This window comes from Dasypus novemcinctus, chromosome 20 (genome assembly GCF_030445035.2).
Source record: "Dasypus novemcinctus isolate mDasNov1 chromosome 20, mDasNov1.1.hap2, whole genome shotgun sequence".
Classification (NCBI taxonomy): Eukaryota; Metazoa; Chordata; class Mammalia; order Cingulata; family Dasypodidae; genus Dasypus; species Dasypus novemcinctus.
Window position 1 is genome coordinate 37,447,096 of NC_080692.1, and position 21,614 is coordinate 37,468,709.

Sequence of the window (21,614 nt, forward strand, 5' to 3'; positions counted from 1 at the left end):
AAGATATCAAAATCTAAGTTAAAAAATTCACTTCAAAAATCTGTGGGAAATGGAGTAGACCATACCTTGAATAACTCAAACTCCTTCTTTGGCATTAACAGCTAATGACAAATGACAAACATAAAACAAATACATAAAATATATATATATGCAGATCAGCAAGCCAAAGCATAAGCACGGCAAAGAGAATTTCCATTGCTATCACTTTAAGTTATGAAGACATATAAACCACACATTAATTTTTTATTTTAAACATCTGTTTGATCCTTGGATTCTGAAGAGGCCAAAAATCCCTCTGGAAAAGTTCAGGGTGTGTACTAGGCTTAAATGTTCAGAGCCAGAGTACTTTATGAATGGTATGGCAGCAGGAGTTTGGCCACAATTCTAGAGCTGGACAGTCTGTATTTTATTAAGCCTAGACCTGGTATGAAAATGAACTATTTCATTGAACACTCTATGTAGCTTCTACTCAAGTTTGTGACATTATTACAGAGTCAAATGGGATCTTTTGCTTAAGACTCTGAAAATTAAGACTTCTTCTTGGGGAAAGAAGCCACCCCAGACATAGAGTCTATACATTGGAGACCACATTCATCGTGTCTCTAGGTATCCTGTCAAAGAGTCAAAAGTCCCATAAGTTTAACAGGAAGTGAATTCAGATTTTAGGGTGAATGAGATGGCCAGGGTCACTGAAATCCTGAAAATGTGGCATGGGCCTCAATAACTGCCCATTTATCAAGAGGCATAACCCTGACCTATTAAGTCTATAGAAGTACATAATTTAAAATCTTAAAATCAAGAAAGGAAAAATAAATTATAATACAACTGAACAAATACGCATGTATTAGAATCAATTGGGAGGAGCACAAGTTCAAGGTGGGTCAGAAGCAGAACATTTAAGAAAAGAGTCTGGGGAGTGGATGTCACTCAAGTGGTTGAGTGCCTGCTTCCCATGAATAAGGTCCCAAGTTCAATCCCCAGTACCTTCTAAAAACAAACAAATGGAAAAAACCGACTCTCATTGGGAAGCAGATGTAGCTCAGTGGTTCAGCACCTGCTTCCCATATATGAGGTCCTGGGTTCAATCCCAGTACCTCCAAAAAAAACAGGAAGAAGAAAAGACTCTGAGGGCAAAGGCTGATGAGCATGGAGGGACTAGCAGACATTCTAGCTACCACCTCAGTGCCACCCTACATCAAGAGGAAGCACTGATGGACAGGAAGACCATGCATAAGATGATGATAAAAGACCGCAGTCACTTACTGCTAAACATTTTGAGCAATTTCATAAAGAAGTAAATCAGAAAACATATGTAATTTGTCTCTCACCATCGCCCCCAATTACCCTAGGAAAAGTTGTTTTAAGAAAATGTCTCACAATTATTACTCAAAAGGTATTTATCTCCTGTTTAAGAAACAGGTAAATCTGAAAACTTATAAAAATTAAGTTTTCTTACCTGTATGGTATGTGTGTAGGGTGGGTCAGCACGGCCTAATCCAGATTCTGTAGGTCTCACAATATCCAAAATGTTATTTGGCACAAATCCAGAATCTCCACTTACATTTCGAACCTTCCACCATTGCTTCCTATCATCAAGGATCTGTCATCATTGAAGAAAATGGTGTCATTTTAGTACCAAAATCAATCCATGGAGGATTTTCAATTTTTATTTTTAGATATCAACCAAGAAACTTTTTAAATTCTACTTTACTCGTGACACATTAACTTGGCATCAACATATTGTGCATTGAATGATTCTCGGGAATTACACTAAGAATTACAATTACTAGCATAGAGCAGGTATGATGGTACTATGGTGAATCTACCTAAGGTCCATATTACCATCCAAGAATGTGTAATTGTTTGTACTATCTGAAGTGTTTATAGATGGAAAGTTCTTCATCTCCACTTCTGGAATATTAAGGAAAAGCTTTAAAACCACTTTGTACAAAACCTATTCTGATTGCCCCACATATTCAAGAAGACAGTTATAACCTAAGAAAGGGATTTGGAAGTCATGGTAGACTATTCCCCAAACCATTAGCCCACTGACTGCTGGGTAAATATGAGAAAGGATACTAAGGTAGAAAGAAGGAAATGTTATTCTTCTATAAATATTATGGTACATCAAATTCTGAAGTGATAACCAGCCTTTGATTCCAAAATGAATAAAGCCCAGAAGGAGAGCACACAACATGTGGGGACTTACACTTAACATCAAAGGAAGCCAAAAAGTCTAACAACAACAACTACACAACAGATAAGGCAGCTACCCCTCCTAAACAGATACAAGTATCTATAATAGGATATATCCTTGGAGAGAAAAAATAATTCTTAACCTCTGCAATTCTCTGAGGAAGGTTCAAATATATGCCAAAAAAGGATTACAATAAATCCATTTTATTAAGAATATAAAAGAGATAAAATTCTATTACCTCTAAAATATCATCCTTTAGAACTGAAAGCTCACTGTTGTTCCTTGCCACAAAGTCATACTTTGATTTGGCATATTTCTTGGGCTGTGTTTTGAGTGGATCATAATTTCTACGAAAAGAAAGAAACAAGATTACCATTCTAGTTCCTAAAAGCTGAAAATAAATCAGTCAGGCAAGCCAAATCCTACCAGAAAACAGTCTGCAACTTACTTAGAGAGCACCTTTGTTTCATCATATTGTTTTACCCCACATAGAAGCCTAAAAAGTACAGAATATGAAAACCAAAGAACTTTGGCGTTCTTACTACTGAAATGAACAAACTATGGCTAGGGCAGAATTAAAGGATACAAGATCCCAAGGCCAATTGGTACTGAGTCATATCTAGATTCCAAGTATATAGTTTCTTTGTTCATTAAATACACATACAGTTGTTAATTAGCCTCCCTGCTAGGAAAGACCTAGGATAAAGACAATAAATGCTCATTAGTATTTCTCATAAAATTAAAGGAGGCTGAAGATTATTTCCAGAATGGCAATTTAAATTATATATTGATTTCACTAATTCAATCAATGTCTCCAACTCATTAACCAAACATATATATAAAAATATTCTGACTAGGTATCAATTCTTAGTAAAGTTTTGTCTACTTACTTAAACTGCAAGGCGAGGTATGAATTAAATACTAGAATATACCATAACTTATGGAAATTGATTTGATGTATATGACTGATAATACTTCCAAATTAATTAATTAAACACAATAAATTTAAATAACAGGGATACAGGCTCTATATCAAGCGAACAAACGAACAAAAACTAAGTTTCTTAAAAACCAAATACCTCATCTAATCAGCAAATGACTTTTAATGTATTTAGTGACACAATTGAAAATTTTATACATAAAACATAAAAATTCTGATGTAGTACCAAGGCACTAATTCTTTTTTTTTTGTACAATTCAATAATAAAATAACTTGAACTGTTTTTTCTTTATTCCCTAATCTCCTCCTCTATTTACACCTTTGCATTTCCACACACATATCTGCAAGAGAAAAGACAGAAAGACCTGAAGTTGTTCGGTCATCCTTCCCTTGTAGTCATTCTTTGCACTACCCACCAAGGTTTTCTGGAATGTTGAGTCATACCAGGGCCTGCTGGACAACTGTGGACACAGCATATTGTATGACCACAGGTAATTTGCTACCTCTTAGATATTTAACCCCATCAGAGAAGGGGAACAGGTACAAAGAAAAAATATGACCTGCAAGCTACGTGACCTAATAGCTATTTTTATTAAATTAAAAAAAAAAGATTGCTAGAAAAAAAGTAAAATCACAGTAAAAAAAACTGGGTGTTATTACTAATAACAACTTCAAAACTGTTCCATGTATCTTCCATGCCTATCCCTACTGGAATAGCTCCACTTTTATTTAGTTCACATATTAACATTCTATTAAGATTTTATTTGGAGATAATAGATATTCAACCACCTTTAAAATGTAGAAAAAAACAATGAGTTTTCCATCTTTCTCTCTTCACCAATGGTCCTCCCTCCTGTAACTTTGAGAATAATCACTACCAATAACCAAGAGTTGTGGTTATGAAACAAAGGGTAGAATAACTCTCTTCCTTTGGAATAAAAGAGTGGGTTAAAAAAAAAAGGTCTCACTTTCACTTCATCAAGATGATGGTGGAAGACATTCCAGGGAACTATTCCTCCACAAAACTTCTGAAAAACTAGCAAAAACTAGTAAAGCCATCTTGCTCAAAACTCCAGAAAACAGTCAAATGGTTGCAGTGATGGACAAGTGCCCAAACAAGAAACACAAGTTTAAAAATAGTGAAGGCTCTTGGTGGCCTGGCTGGGCCCTCCCACATGCCCTCTGAGGTGCATCGTGGCACTGGCCTGCACTCCCACCGTGGGTGCCTGGCCCTGTTCCAGAGGGAGCAGAGTAACCTCTGTGCACATCCCAGGATGACTCTCTTCCAGACAGCTCTATCGGTGGTCAGCAGAGAGACTGAACCAGGAAACTCATCTGTGGCTCACCATGAAGACAAGCATCTTGCCCTGTAGCCAGAGGCAGTTTGCTGACAGCTAACACAGTGTAAGAAACAATTAAGTGGGAGTGACTGGGGAAAAGGACTATTAGCTTTAAGAAATATATTAGCACTCCCAGGAGGGGTAAAATCCCTAAGGCCACAAGTGGGCACAAGACCAGGACAAGCTGCAGGCTCAGAAAGATGCAGAGGATCTTGCAATTCATTTTCAAGCCCTTAATAGGAGGGCTAAACTCTGAAAGATAACACAAGGCAATGGCAAGTCAATTTGCAAAGATTATGAAAGGCATTTTTGTGTTTGTTTCTGTTAGCATACAGCACTCAAGGACATCTGTGTCATACTCCTAGCTGGATGAAACTTAAGACACAGACAGGTTAGGAACTAAATGCCAGAATTAACACATTAAAAAATTAAAATATACAGTGTGCAACAAATTATTACAAGACAAACAGGAAATGATGACCTATCCCAAGGAAAAAGATAAAAATTCAGAAGCTATCAACGAAGATCAGACTTCAAACATGCCAGACATAGACTTTAAAAGACCTTTTGAACTAAATACAAAGAATAAACACATAGTAAAATCTAGAGTATACATTACTAGGAGATAGGATGATGGCCAAGATGGGGTACTAATGCTTGACGCATGTAGAATTTTTAATTAGCTTGACTGTAAAAGTGTAGAAATGAATAGAGTTCATGGTAACACATTATAGTGAGGATAACAACACAGGTGTTTATAAATATGATTGTGGCTGAAAGGGGTAGTCTAGGGCTGCAAAAATCAATTGAAAGAAAGCTAGAGGATAATCTAGGGACTGAATAACATAGTAAACCTGGAAGTGGATAAAAACTGTGTTTAATAGTATACATAGGGAAGCGAATTTGGCCTAACAGACAGGGCATCTGCCTACCACATGGGAGGTCCAGGGTTCAAATCCAGGGCCTCCTGACCCGTGTGAGGAGCTGGCCCAAGCGCAGTGCTGATGCATGCATGCAACAAGTGCCGTACCACGCAGGGGTGTAAGGGAGCCCCATGTGCAAGGAGTGTGCCCCATAAGGAGAGCTGCCCAGCGCAAAAAAAGTGCAGCCTGTCCAGGGTGGCGCTGCACACACAGAGCTGACGCAGCAAGGTGATGCAACAAAACGAGGCACAGATTCTGGGTGCTGCTGACACAAGCAGACACAGAAGAACACACAGCAAATGGACAAGAAAGCAGACAACTGGGGGGGGCACTGGGGAAGGGGAGAGAAATAAAAATTTTAAAAAAGAATTTTAAAAAATTGTATACATAAAAGAATGCTCTTCTATTAACTAGAACAAATGTACATCACTATTACAAGGTGATAAGAATATGGCGATGCATGGGAAAAAACAATTAATGTAACTTATAGACTATAGTTAATAGAAATATTATAATATTCTTGCATCAATTTCAAAGAAGATACTGTGTTAATAATAGGAGGGGTATGGATAAAAAATATACCAAAAGTACACCACAGACAATAGTTAGTGGTAATAGTCTAATGATGTTCTCTAATAATCTGTAATAAATGATCCATGATTATAAGGTGTTGGTAGAGGGGAGCTGTATGGGAATTCTGGACACTATGCATGATTGTAAGTTCACAACTTCTCTAATAAAAATATATTTTAAAAAACTGATCTCTAATATAGTCAAGGAGATAATGGAAAACACAGAAAATAAATAAAGGATTCTTTAGTTCAGGAAAATGATGAATAATAGGAGAATATCAATAGAGAGAGAGAAATTCTAAAAAGGAACCAAACTGGAGTTGAAGACTGTAATATCTGAAATAAAAACTCCCTAGAGGGGGGAGTGGATGTGGTTCAAACAGTTGGGTGCCTGCCTACCACACAGGTTGGTCTTGGGTTCCATTCTTGTTGCCTCCTAAAGAAGATGAGCAAGACAGCAAACTGATGGAGCGACCTGAAAGCAACAAGATGACGCAATGAGGACATAATGCACAATGACATAACAAGGAAACACAATGAGAGACCAATAAGTAGGGAATGGAGGTGGCTCAAGCAATTGGGCTCCTGCCTCCCACATGGGAGGTCCCAGATTCTGTTTCCAATGCCTCCCAAAAAGAAGATGAACAGACAGAGAGCACACAACAAACCGAAACATAGGGCAGCCAGCGAGCACAAACAACGTGGGGGAGGAGGGAAAAAATAAAATCTTAAAAAAAGAAAAACTTCCTTAGAGGGCTTCAATAGCACACTGGAGCTGGAAGAAGAAAGAATATGTGAACTTGAAGATAGAAGATAATTGAAATAGTTCAGGCTGAGGAGCAGAAAGAAAAAAGAACGAAAAAACCTGAATGGGGCCTAAGACACCTTTGGGACACAGACAAGCATAACATTAAATACATTATGGTAGTCCCAAAAGGAGATTATGGAAAGAAAGGGGCAGAAGGGATATTCAACAAATAATGGTAGGAAACTTCTCAAACTTAATGAAAGACATGAATGTGTGCATTCAAGGCCAACAAACACCAAACAGGATAATCTTGAGGAGAACCATGTGAAGGCACATAGTACTCAAACTGTCAAATGCCAAGGACAATGGCAAGAGTTCTGAAAGGTACAGGAAAAAGAAATCCCCAATAAAATTAAGTGCCAATTTCTCATCAGAAACCACAGAGGCAAGAAGGTAGTGGGATGTAAAGTGCTGAAAAAAATCAATTGCCAACCAAACATTTTACATCTGGCGATACTGTCTTTTAAAAATGAGAGAGAGATTAAGATGTTTCCAGATAAACAGAAACTAAGGGAGTTCATCACCACTAGACCTGTCCTAAAAGCAATGCCAAATGGAGTTCTTCAGACTGAAAGGAAAGGACATGAGATGGTGGACTGAAGTAACATTAAGAATTAAAGATCTGTGATAAAAGTAACCATATGGGCAATTATAAATGCCAGTGCTATTGATTGTATACTTTGGTATATATCTCTACTTTTTACTTCTTACAAGTTCTAAAATGTGCAGATGCATAAAAAGTAATGATATGTCTATGGTTTGGGCATAAAGTGTATAAAGTTATAATTGTAACAAATACAACAAAGGGTGGGGACAGAGGGATGTAGGACCAGTGTCTGTGTATGCTATTTAAGTTAGCTTCAAATCAAATATGACTATTATAGATTTAGGATGTTAACATTAAGCCCCATCTTAAGCACAAAGAAAATATCTGAAAAATATACTCATAAGGAAATGATGTAGGACTCAAAATGATAGTCTCCAAAAAAAATCAGGAAGACTTGAAGAACAAGAAGGTACAAGCCTATAAAAATCAGTAGCAAAATGGCAGAAAAAGTCCTACATTATTAGTTACTTTGAAACTGAATGGATTAAACTCTCTAGTCAAAAGGCAGAAATTGGCAGAATAAATTTTAAAAAGCCTGAGCTAATGATATGCTACTTAAAGAGACTTTAAATTCAAAGACAGGAGTCTTTGCATGCCATGCAGATAGTAACCAAAAGAGAGCTGGGGTAGATGTACTACTATCAAATAAAATACACATTAAGTCAAAACTGTTATGAGGAAAAAGAAGGTCCCTAAACACTATAAAGTTGTCAATTTAACAAGAAGAAAAAAACAATTATAGATGCACCTAATGGCAAAGCTCCCAAAATATGAAGCAAATATTGACAGATTTAAAGGGAGAAATACATTAATAGTAGGAGACTTCAATATACCATTTTCAATAATGGATAGAGCATCTAGACAGAAGATGGATAAGGAAATATAAGTCTTGAATGAATACTAAAAACTAACTAGAGCTAACACATAGCTAGGACACTTCACCCAATAGCAGCAGAATGTATATAAGTCATTCTCCAGGATAGACCATGTTAGGTCAAAAAACAAGTCTCAACAAATTTTAAAAATACTGAAGCCATATAATGTATTTTCTCTGATCAAAATGGCATGGAGCAGGTGGTGGACTTGGCCCAGTGGTTAGGGCGTCCGTCTACCACATGGGAAGTCCGCAGTTCAAACCCCAGGCCTCCTTGACCCGTGTGCAGCCGGCCCATGTGCAGTGCTGATGCGCACAAGGAGTGCCCTGGCGTGCAGGGGTGTCCCCTGCGTAGGGGAACCCCACGCTCAAGGAGTGCGCCCTGTAAAGAGAGCCACCCAGCGCGAAAGAAAGTGCAGCCTGCCCAGGAATGGCACTGCACACACGGAGAGCTGACACAGCAAGATGACGCAACAAAAACAAACACAGATTCCCCTGCCGCTGACGACAACAGAAACGGACAAAGAAGACGCAGCAAATAGACACAGAGAACAATCGGGGGGGGGGGGGGAATAAATAAATAAATCTTTTTAAAGAAAATTTTTAAAAAATGGAATGGAGCTAAAAAACAATATCATTAGAGATACTGAAAGTTAAGGAGAAATAGAAAGTTAAGAAATATGTGGAAATCAACACTCTCTTAATAACCTATGGGTCAAAGAAGAAATCACAAGGGAAATAAGGATATATCTTGAGGCAAATCAAACAAAAACACAGCATGCCAAAACTTATGGGATGGAGAAAAGGCACAGCTGAGAGAGAAATTTATAGGTCTAAATGCTTGTCTTAAAAAAAGAAGAGGGGAGCAGATGTAGCTCATTGCTTGACCTTCTGCTTCCCACATCCAAGGTCCTGGGTCCTGGGTTCAATCCCCAGTATCTCCAAAAAGCAAGGAAAAAAAATTTAAAAAGCAGAGCAGATGTAGCTCATTGATTGAGTGCCTGTTTCCCATGTATGAAGTCCTGGGTTCAATCCCTGCTACCACCTTGAAAAAAAAAAAAAAGAAAAAAGATCTCAAATTAGTGACCTAACTTCATAACTGGACGATCTAGAAAAAGAGGAGAAAACTAAATCAAAAGCAAACAGAAGGAAAAAAAAAATTAGAATGGAGATAAATGGCATAGAGAATTTAAAACAACAGCAACAAACAAACAGAGAGAATCAACAAAACCAAAAGCTAAAAGCAAACATTTAACTAGGCTGACAATAAAAAAAAGAGAGAGAGAGAGAAGAGGAAAATAATTAAAATTAGAAAATTTGCGGGACATCATTATAGACCCCACAGAAATAAAAGGGATTATAAGGGATACTATAAACACTTGTATGTCAACAAATTGTATAACCTAGATGAAGTATACAAATTCCCCAAAACACAAAAACTATCTAAACTGACTCAAGAAGAAATAAAGATCTCATCAGACCAATAACAAGGAAAGAACTGAATTGGTAAGCAAAAATATTCCAACAAAGGAAGACCCTGGACTAGATGGCTTCACTGGGAATTTTACCAAACATTCCAGAAAGAATTAACCTCAATCCTTCTCAAACTATTCCAAAATTTGAAGATGGGAGAAAATTCCCTAATTGATTCCATGACACCAACATCACCCTAGTACCAAAGGCAGATTAAAATACTGCAAGAAAAGAATATTACAGACTAATATGCTTTATGAATATAGATGCAAAAATACTCAATAAAATAACTAGCAGACTAAATACAACAGCACATTAAATGAATTATATACATGATCAAGTGGGGTTTATTCCAGGTATGCAAGCATGGTTCAATAAAAGAAAATCAATTAATGCAATATACCACATTAACAGAATGAAGGGAAAAACACACACGATCATCTCAATTGACAAAGAAAAGGCATCTGACAAAATCCAATAATGCTTCTTAATTTAAAAACACTTAGAAAACCAGGAACAGAAGGAAACTTCCTCAAACTGATAAAGGCTTAAAAAACTCACAGCTAACAACATACTCAATAGTGAAAGACTGAAAGTTTCTCTCTGAGATCAGGAATAAGACAAGGATGTCCACAGCCACCACTGTTATTCAACATTGTATTGGAAGTTCTTCCCAGAGCAATTAGGCAAGACAAAGAAATCAAAGACACTGAAATTGGAAAGGAAGAAGGAAAACTTTCCATATTTGCAGATACATGATTCTCCATATAGAAGATCCTGAAAAATCCACAACAAAGCTACCAGAGCTAATAAACAAATTCAGCAAAGTGCTGGGACAAAAGATTACCATGCAAAAAAGGCAGTGTTTCTATACACTAGTATAAACATCCATTTACAATAGCAAGTGAAAGACTCAAATATCTAGGAATAAATCTAACCAAAGATGTAAAGAACTGATGCATGGAAAACTATAAAACATTTCTAAAATAAAAAGGAGATATAAATAAATAAAATAAAAGGAGATATAAATAAGTGGAAGAATATTCCATGTTCATGGATTGGAAGACTAAATTTCATTAAGACCTTAACTCTACCCAAAGTAATTTACAGATTCATTACAATTCCAATCAAAATTCCAACAGCTTTCGCAGAAATGGAAAGCCAATCATCAAATTATATGGAGGGAAGCACATGTGGCTCAAGCAGTTGAGTGCTTGCTTCCCAAATGGGAAGTCCCAGGTACAGTCCCTGGTGCCTCCTAAAAACAAAAAAAACGAACAACAAGCAAACAAATGAAAAAACAAATTCAGGGAAGCCAATGTGGCTCAGTGGTTGAGTGCTGGCTTCTCACATATGAAGTCTAGGGTTCAATGGTTCAATCTCTGGCCCCAGTACCTAAAAAAAAAAATTATATGGAAGGGTCAAGCTTCCTGAACAGCTAAAACCATCTTGAAAAAGAAGAAAGAAGTTGGAGAACTCATACTTCTTTATTTTACAACTTATTAAAAAACTATAGTAATCAAAACAATATGGAACTGGCACAAAAACAGATGTGTAGACCAATGGAATCAAATAGAGAGTTCAGAAATAGACCCTCACATCTATGGTCAACTAATAAGTGGCATGAGTGCCAAATTCACTCAATGGGGAAAAAAGAGTCGCTTCAAAAAATGCTGCTGGAAAACTGGGTATCCATATGCAAAAGTATGGAGGTGGTCCCCTATCTCACACAATATACAAAAATTAACTCAAACTGGAGATCAAAGACCCAAATATAAGAATCAGAACTATAAAAATTCCTAAAAGAAAACACAGGGAAGCATCTTCAATATCTGGTTTTAAGGAATGGTTTCTTAGACTTTATACCCAAAGCAGGAGAAACAAAAGAAAAATCATGAAAGTGAAATGATGACCTACAGAATGGGAGAAAATATTTGGAAACAACATATCTGATAAAGGTTTAATATCCAGAATATGTAAAGAAATCCTACAACTCAACAATAACAAAAAAGAAATAATTTTAAAATGGGCAAAAATATTTAGTCATTTCTCCAAAGAAGATAAATAGGTAGCCAATAAGCACATGAAAAGATGATCAACATTATTAACCGTTAGGGAAATGCAAATCAAAACCACAGCAAGGAAAATGCCATTGCATACCCGCTAGAATGGCAACTATTAAAAAATGGAAAGTAGCAAATATTAGAGAGGATGTAAAGAAACAGAAATACTTGTTCATTGTTGGTGAGTATGTAAAATGGTGCAGCCACTGTGGAAGACAGTTTGGCAGTTCCTTAGAAGGTTAAGTATAGAATCACCATATGACCTGGCAATTCTACTTCTAGGTACAGACCCCAAAGAATTGGAAAGCAGGAACTCGAACAGATATTTGCACACTGACATCTATAGTGACATCATTCACAATTGGTACAAGATGGAATCAACTCAAGTGTCCATGAACAGATGAATGGATAAATGAAATGTGGTATATACATACAATAGAATATTATTCAGCCATAAAAAGGAATTAAGTTTTGACACACATGACAACATAGCTGAAGCTTGAAGACATCATGTTGAGTGAAATAAGCCAAGCACTGAAGGGCAAATATTTTATAATCTTACTGATATGAAATAATCAGAATAAGCAGATTCAACGAGTCAGAAACTAGAATCCAAGTTACTAGGGGCTGGGATGGGTTAAGGGATGGGGAGTTACTGCTTAACTGGCACAGTGTTTCTACGTGGCATGATGGAAAAGATTTGGTAATGGATAGTAGTGATGGTGGACAACATTGTGAATGTAATTAATAGTACTGAATTATATATTTGAATGCTGTTAAAAGGGGAAATTTTAGGTTGTATATGTTAATAAAATAAAAATTTTATTTTAAAAAGTATGCTGTAGGGAAGCAGTTGTGGCTCAATCAGTTGGGCTCCCGTCTACCATATGGGAGGCCCTGGGTTCATGTCCCGAGGCCACCTTGTTAAGGCTTGTTAAGGCTTGGCCACATGCTGCGGAGAGCTGCTGGCCTGCAAGCGCTGCCAGCCCATGAGCGCTGCAGAGTGCCGCTGGCCAGCAAGCGCCACAGAGAGCCTACTCAGCAAGGTGACGCAACAAAGAGGGAAACAAGTAAAAACACAGAAAAGCACGCAGTGAATGGACACAGAGAGCAGACAACAAGCAAGCTGCAATGGGGGGGTGATAAATAAAAATAAATACAGACACAGAAGAACACACAGCCAATGGACACAGAGAACATACAGCAAGCAAGCCGCAGGGGCAGGGGCAGATAAAATTAAAAAAAAAAAAAGTATGCTGCAGTATTCTTTGATGTCCATGCTATCTTGCATATCTTTGAAGTAAGTATACAGTATGCGCATTACAATTTTTGAGATATACCAAAGTCTCTTAAGAACTCTAGACTATATAAAAATATATGGTCTCTGTTTCTGATTTGGAATACACCTGATATAGGTAATAGAAAGAGCATGGAAACATGGAGAGCAGCAATGATTTGAGAACTTTTCCAAAACACTTAATTGCTTCTGAATTATGCTCCCTCAAAGGTGAGAGATCTAAATTCAAATGATGTCTATGTAATGACCCCATAATTTCACTGAACAGTGACTATATTTCATATGGTATTTACTGAATTGCTACATATAATAGTGTTTCAGATAAATGAAAATAATCATAAAGACAAACTGCAAACCTCTATGTATTTCATATCAGATGAGAACTTTCAAATAGCTTTAGCAATGATGATGACAAATTTTCTTAGCACCTTAGAACATCAATGATACAGCTCCTATCAATTACCTAGCTCCTATTAAGCCCATCTGAGAGATGGTGTGATGGTTAAGTTCATGTGTCAACTTGGCCAGGTTATAGTATCCAGTTGTTTGGTCAAGCAAGCAAGCACTACCTGATAGTTACTGTGAGGATATTTCATGAACTTAAATCATTAGTGAGTTGATTGAATTTATGGCTGACTACATCTATAGTCAACTGAGGAGAATGCCTTCAACAATAAGAGATGTTTCATCCAGTCAGCTGAAGGTCTTCAAAGGAGAAGTGATGACTTCAGCAGTCAGAAGAGACAATTTCCATCTCTAATATAGCCAGCCAGCTACTCCTGGGGAATTAATTGAAAACCTTTACTGGACTTCCTAACTTGCAGCCTGCCCTATGGAATTTGGACTTGCCCATTCCCACAGTCACATGAGACAATTATTATAAAAATCACATTACATATATGTCAGTTCTGTTTCCCTAGAGAACCCTGACTAATAAAGATGGGATCCATGAAGACAACTGAGATATGCAATCTACCCACTATTCAAATGTATTTTCAAAAAATTCTTTCTCTGGGTAAATTTTGACCTTCCTAAGGCTGCATTTGAATATCATTTTATGGAATTCCCTTTATTAAATTACAGTTCCTATTTATCACAGGTTACTAAAAGAAGCCTTATGAAATCCACCACAACAGCATTCTGTGAATGAGGAAAAATATGGTAAAAACAATATCCCTTATCTAACTGTCACACCCTATATAAAGCCCCAATAGATAATAACTTTGAGAATTTAGTAGTAGGGAAAGCATTATTTATTTTAAGGAACTAACATATAATTATTCCTTTTATTAATGACAGCAAATCATTGTATTTCTTTTCTTGCTTGACAGCCAGGAATATCAGAGACAAATCTGAAATTCAAACAGTGTCAACCCTTATACTTCATAAATTTTAATTCCTATCTTCACTCATAATTTCTTAATTTGGTATTCTATTTTTAATTTTAATATTAAAATTATTTTAACTGTGCATATAATTTAAAGTGAGCTGCTTGAATCCTTTTTGGAACTAGATAGGGTATAACAATATAACTAAATCAATAAATCAAAAGTACACTCCCCTAATATTCTATAAAGATCATAAAGATCAAGGTAAACCTTAAAAGGACTTTCTGGTCAGCTTCCTAAAATAAACTACATAAGGTTATTTCATGAGTACTAATATTTATATCTTACACATTTGTGTGTGAAAGACAGAGAGAGAGCCAACACTCTAAAATACTAGATATGTTATTATTTATTTGTTCAGTCGATCATTCAAATAAATCTACAAACAGGTTCTAAATGGCCACATTGTACTAGATGTGGTCTTATAATGCAGGAAGAGAAAATGTTCTAGTATTAAAATGTACAACTCTGAAGACATGTGAAAAAGGCACTCAAGTAGTTTTCTAGGTACTGTGGAGAAAAATCCCTATTTACTAGAGTGATTGAACCCAAAAAAGTAAGAATTACTCATCTGAAATCAGTTCTAGAATATTAACATCTAGAAGAAAGGGAAAAGAAAAGTAAAATATTAGGATGAGCAATGAGTTAGGCATGAAGAATTTCAATGAAATAATTTTTAAACCTCAAAACTGATTTTCACCTATACCTACTAAAGCAACAAACATATAATTGAAACTGATATTCATCTTTTGGCATTTTCAAAATATATTATTCATTGCTGACTTTGATTTGTACTCAATTTAATGTTATTGGTGTCCTGAGAATAATACCTGCATAATTTCCATAAGATTAAGCATTACCTCTGTCAGCATCCCTGACAAAAAAGAAAAAAAAAACAACAAAACACCTAAATTTCACCTTCTTCAGATTCTATTAAGAAAAGAGTGCATTGTAAAAAAAATAAAGGGCATACACCACGCATGGTAAGGGTGGTCCTGAGGTAGGGACATTCTAGGTCAAGTTCTCTACCCATATCACCTGAATGATGGTTCTCCCACACATCCTTACTACCAATATTTCATCTCCTTTTCTCTTTTGCATATGGGTTGGGCTCCACATAAAACTCACTTGCAGTGGCTAGGAAAGACTGAAAAAGTGAAACTATTTCAGTTACTTTATTTCTGTGCCATCCTAAATCTCTATTCCTGGCTACACTCAACTTTTTAAAGAGTGAAAATATGGGAAAACAAATGAAATGTAAAACAGGAAGGTAAAAATAAATTGAAATGAGATGAAATGACAAGACTTACAGATAAAGTGTTGACAGTTTAACTATTTTGTTTTTGTTTAATTTAAATATTTCTATCTAAAGAAAAGTTTGTACTGGGGAAAAGAAAATGAAAATTGCTCATTTTAAAAGATGCAGAACTAAAATGATCGTTAAGACTACCTTGTACAAACTAAAGAAGAGTTTCAAAACAAGTCTTTCCTCCTAAATTCACATATTTGTCGGAAGTATCTTTTTAAAGAAAGGAAAGTCATCCAATCATTTGCCCTAAGTGTGAATTACGACTTGCAGTCTAGACGTCTTTTGTTCAAGAAAGCCAGTTCCATGAGGGATCAACTGAAACTTTATTAAATAATTAACCAACAGAAAATTTAAAGAAGTAGTGGATAATGCAGACACTGTCACCTTTGACAGCACTAAAGCAGCTCCCCAAATGGTGCCTATTAAATGTTACCTATCTACATGGCAAGTGGGAGTTGGCTTGAAAGCAACAGCAGCTTCCCCTTGGTCCAGATGGGGCCCTCTTGAGTAAATGTTGTTATTGAATGCATACCCATCAGCTGGAGGATACTCAGATATGCTGGACTGCTGAAAGACAAAGGGGAAAAGATGAAAGAAAAACAAAATACTATCTGAATGAGTACTGAGATCTGTCAACAAGCAACCCTCTCCTATACTATGATCAGTTTTCATTTTCTAGTGATTTGACTATTATGTTACTCAATTATGAAATGAAGGTGCTATATTTTTGTCAAAAAGTACTTATAACAAGAAAACTCATTAGTGCAAAGACTTAATCTTAATTTGAAAATAGCCAGGTATAAAAGCAATAAATTCCTTTATCAATATTTTCAGTAATAGGTGATTTGGGTATTAGGCAAATTTTAACAATTTGTATAAAATAAAACTCGTTTAAAAAAAAACAACCTTAACCCTTTCTCTATATTTAAGCTGCAGACCATGGTCACTCTGGCCAAGCAAATACTGTAACATGAAAATAATCTGAAAAATATTACACCATCCTCTCATTTTTCTCAAGTAGATAGAACATTGAAAAAAACCAAAAAACTGGCAGCACTGTTACGTATTATTAAATTTAATGATATGGGAAAAACAGAAAGGCTACAAACATATTGATCTTGATAGCCCAGAATAAGGAACGCGGGAGTCATTTCTTTTTACAATTAACACGATTCAGACATAAGCCCACTGGGTGCTACCAAGAGGAGGTGCTGAAGTCCATGCATCCTTTAGGACCATGGTTTTTAAAGCTAGAGAGACCACATGCTCAGACTATGTAGGTGGGGTAGGACCCCCCCCCACAAATGACCTAAAGGTTATGTACTATCTCCATATATCAAATGAAGTATGGGAGATATATGATACATACTGAAGCATTACATGTTATTGGGATCATTTTAGAAAACCCTTGGGCACATGGTTTGTAGAGTTCATCTAATGTCAAAGTTGACAGGGGCAGAACTGACTTTATCCATAGATAGTCTAGGTGGGATGCCCCCCACTGGGCCTGTGTTGATGTCAAAATACCCACATTATATTACTCCTCTGAAATATGTATTAGGATACTTAAAATGCACCAAATGCAATGAATATCTCGTGATGATGGAGGAGATTGTTGTTATGGAGGGAGGAATGGAGTGAGGGGGGTGGGGGGTATATGGGGACCTCATATTTTTTTAATGTAACATTAAAAAAATAAAGACAAAAAAATTGAATGTGGGATGAGTGGGGTGAGAGGGGTGGTGGGTATATGGGGACCTCATATTTTTTGAATGTAAAATTTTTTAAAAATTAGGAAGGAAAAATTTTAAAAAAAAATGCAATTATGCATTGTCAACCACTTAACTCAAGTTAATTCAGCTTATCATTTCCCTAGGGTAAAATAGAGACACTAAATGATTAGGTACGTTTTGATTATAACGGCAGCTATAAGGGAGGGGATGTTAAAATGTTAGAGTGACCCACACTTTTCACATTTTTGTCTAGCTGTGAACATAACAGAGAGTTGCCAGCCAGTAGGAAATCACTAGGCCCTGCAACCAACTGGGGCTACAACAAGGGGTGACAGAAGTGATGACAAATGAGTAACTGTGACAACCATACCATCTTGCCTAGTGAGTGCCACCACCCATACTCATCATTCCACCTCGCCTACACTTTTCAATTCTAAACAAAATCACGAGGTCCTGAATTACCCATGACTGGCTCTAAATACATTGACTATAGCAGCAATAAAGTATAATAAAATTGCTCATCCAGGGATGATCACATTTTTTAATGCATTTTAAATCACCATTAGTTGGCCTCTTTTCCAACAAAATCCTAAAGCATAAAATCACCTAGAACTGACAACAGGTGTTTTTCATTTCACTTTTTAAATCTGTGAATAAATACTTAAACTATAAAATGGGAAATAGTTTACTACAGGAAAATGGTAATTCATTACAAAAGAGATTCTCAATAATTTAAAAAATTACTTATTCGGTAAGAGTAGACAAACTTAGATGCATAAAACACATTACTCTCTTTAAATTTAAAAATGGAAAAAGAACTCAAAAAAATTTCTGAGGCAAAAATTAAAATGAGCCTGTATTTTCCTATTTAAGATATGAAAAGTGTAAGCTAGAAAGCTTTATGATTGAAAACAGTCATTTGTAACTATAGCAACAGCAAATGAATCATAATTTTGTGTTTGATTACATTTTTTCCCCTCTCAAACAGTTGACCTCTAAGAGGAAACAAAATTCATAGTTATGAGGTTTCAGCTATAAAATAACAGCAGACATATGCCTGCCATTCAATATCCAGAGCTACGAGGTCATCTTAATCACTCATTTAGAGGGAAGGTCAAGTATGGCATCCACTTCCTCCCTTATATGCAACCAGAAGAAATAAAGAAGCATGTTTGTTTTATTTTTAAAGTTTCAGGAATTTAATCAGTCTTCTGGTATATTCTTGTTGTTTGTCCAGAAACTAGCCCCCAAGGAACAATTTTAAGAAATTAATTTAGATAAAAGTTTCTACTTAAAAGTGAGGCCACAGGATGTTATTTACTATGGTTTGTTATTACATTTCTTCACATCATGTTTCCCACATTATAAATACCCATGGTAGCCTGAGAAAATTAATCTAGGAATTAAAAAAAGGACTTCAAGGAAGGAGTCAATCATCATTTGCTTTTCTTCTTCACACTAGACCTCATTCATCTGTGTGTGTTTTCACATTTCACTTTTTTGATCTAAAAGAGCTAGTCATCATTTACACAGCTCTGATCATCCTATCTGGATTTGGTTCAACTTCAATCAATGTTCAGTTTGCTTTTCTGACAAAACAAGAAGAATAATAGAAAAGTATTTCTAGAGATGTGAAGAGATAACATAATCAGTTTAATTTCCTCAATTTAATTCCAAATAGGTAAAGCTTAATAATAAGTACTTAAAAGACACAGCAAATTTTATGATCTCCTCAAGGTGTATCAGTGTTACAAATGATCATTTGAGCCTGGGAAGAGAGTCTGGGAAAGACTTGGTCCTCTAGCCAGGCTGACAGACCTCCAGTGGTTTAGGACTAGGAACAAAAGAGAAAAAAAGGAGGCTTTTAGCCAAGGGCCACTTGACTCTGATTAGAGAAGCTAGGTTCAGGGACCTGTACTGAGGATCTGGCAAAGAGGGCAGAAAAGAGAAAGAAATAAGCCAAGTGGCAGGACAATAAAAGTGAGGACTCCAGATGATACAGGATCTCCAGGCTGAGGGTAGTAGGGACAGAAGTGGCAGGGGTGAGGACTGACAGGCTGTAAGTATGACTGGATTGGCTTGGGCTTTACAGGGAATGAGCCACTGCCACAAGAAAGAGTTTGAGAGAGGTGGTGTAGAGCAGTAGGAGAGGGCAATGATATAAGAACAATCTTCAGATCAAAAATGTGATAACACATAATCAGAAGCACAGGAGCGCACACACATTACTGTACTCGGTACAAAAGGTGATGTTAAAATATCTCACCTCTGTTGATAATCTTTTTATTTCTTGTTTGCGCTGATGTTCTGCCACGTTTGCCACAGACTCAGCCAGTTGATATAGATCTTGATCCATTGGTGGGCCCATGAAGTTCAGCATTGGGGGCTCCCAACCATTGCGGAACCGTGGAACATAGGGTGGGACAAACTGTTCTTTTGGCCACTCTGCTCTATATGAGGACATTACAACACATCAAAATAAAGATTAGAAGTGTATGTGCTCAGAATTATCTTCACAAAGGCTAGCTACACACACAAAAATCCAAAAAATCGACAACCCAAAGCAACACATACCTAATCTGTCCTCCAGTCACCCAAAAAGAGAAAGTAAATATATTTAATACCAATAAAATGGAGCCAAAAGGAAGACTGAATTCTGTTGCGTCATGTATTTTTTATCACATTGCCTAAATTCTCCATTAAACTTGACTTTTTAACATGGGTAAAGGTGTTTTTTTTTTAATAATCTGCATGGGGACTGTGAATCTAGACATGTGGTGTTTAGAACATTAATTTCTCTACTATCTAAATGAGTTTCATAAATATCTCTCTCTTCACCCCCTTCCATCATTATGAAGCCTTCAAAAGGGAAAGAGCCCAGCATATTCCTGAGATTATTTTTTAATTATGAAGTCACCTAAAATGAAACAGATGACCTATTATATAAATTAAATGTGTCAGGTACGTTTTCATCAGAAAAGTAAGGTTAGGACTAATCTATAATCATAATCATTACCCATTCATTATTTAATGTTTCTAAGTGAGACTGACTGACTTCTAAAAGCTCCTAAGCACTCAAGAACCACAAAAATAACTAGGATAGAAATTATAGCTTCATTTCTGTTATGTTTTCTCTTTCACACATGAGTTAGTTCTTTCTATTTCTACTGTGATGAACTGAGGCATTTTATTTAGATTATTATGTACCTTCATGATTCTTTTCATCTTTATGAATTTTTGAATCTACATCAATTTCCTAATACTATTAGCATTTAGGGTCTGAAATGACCATTTCCTTGTGTGAAGAACTAACAGCATATATCCTTATAATGTATTTTTCAAATGGTGATTAATTTCCTTAGTTGAGGAACCCAACAAAGAAATGAAACAGTCTGAGCTATATTTTCACTAAAATATCTGATAAAAATAAGCCCCATGTAAAAAAAAAAGATTTCCCCTTATCACAAAACATAATCTATTAAATCCACTAGATTTAAGAAATCTATTTAACCGGATTTTGCATAATGACATATAAATAACTAAGCTTAAAGAATATTTTCAAAATAAAAGCAGTGATGGAAGTACTTCTAAAGGATTTTCTGCTTGATGAGCACTGCAAAGTAAAAACCATATTCCAACACAAGCAACTACCAAAATCCAAAAAATACGTGGGAGTGCTTTGTAATATGATTCAAAAGGAAAAAAAATATTAATGGTCTATTATTTTTAGGCAAGCCCACTCAAAATCATCAGGAAGACAAAGCTCTGAATGATTTACTAGAACTACTGAGAGAAATAAAAAGATCTCGGTAAATGTGGAAAGGAAAATTTTTTATTTACACATCTCAAAATTAGAAATGTTTTTATACCTTGCCTTTATCGGCAAACTTTAATGCTACTGTGGTTAATGGTTTGTCTTCCACCATCACTTATTGTCAAATATGCAATTCTTAAAAATTTCCCCTCCTCCTTTCCATTTCCACTGCAATTTATTTTCGTCTGGGAGAAAAATGATTAATAAGGAACCTCTCTACTATAGCTTGAGCACCCCAAGGTACCTCCCCCCTTCCTCTAGCCACTTTTGTCCTGG

General features: G+C 36.1%; 1 protein-coding gene across 19 annotated transcripts in view; it reads right to left on the bottom strand.

The window, feature by feature from the left end:
• Window positions 1–21,614, bottom strand: part of EPS8 (EGFR pathway substrate 8, signaling adaptor) — a 182,101-nt gene that overhangs the window by 19,684 nt on the left and 140,803 nt on the right. For 6 of the 19 annotated variants that reach the window (XM_071210186.1, XM_004460304.4, XM_004460307.5 and 3 more), the window contains 4 exons: window positions 19,791–19,974; window positions 16,225–16,358; window positions 2,436–2,544; window positions 1,457–1,600 (listed from right to left, as the gene is read on the bottom strand). In XM_071210186.1, coding sequence (XP_071066287.1) covers window positions 1,457–1,600; window positions 2,436–2,544; window positions 16,225–16,358; window positions 19,791–19,974 — 571 coding nt within the window. The remainder of the gene's footprint in view (window positions 1–1,456; window positions 1,601–2,435; window positions 2,545–16,224; window positions 16,359–19,790; window positions 19,975–21,614) is intronic. The other 13 variants (XM_071210187.1, XM_058282839.1, XM_071210183.1 and 10 more) reach the window with 3 other exon arrangements.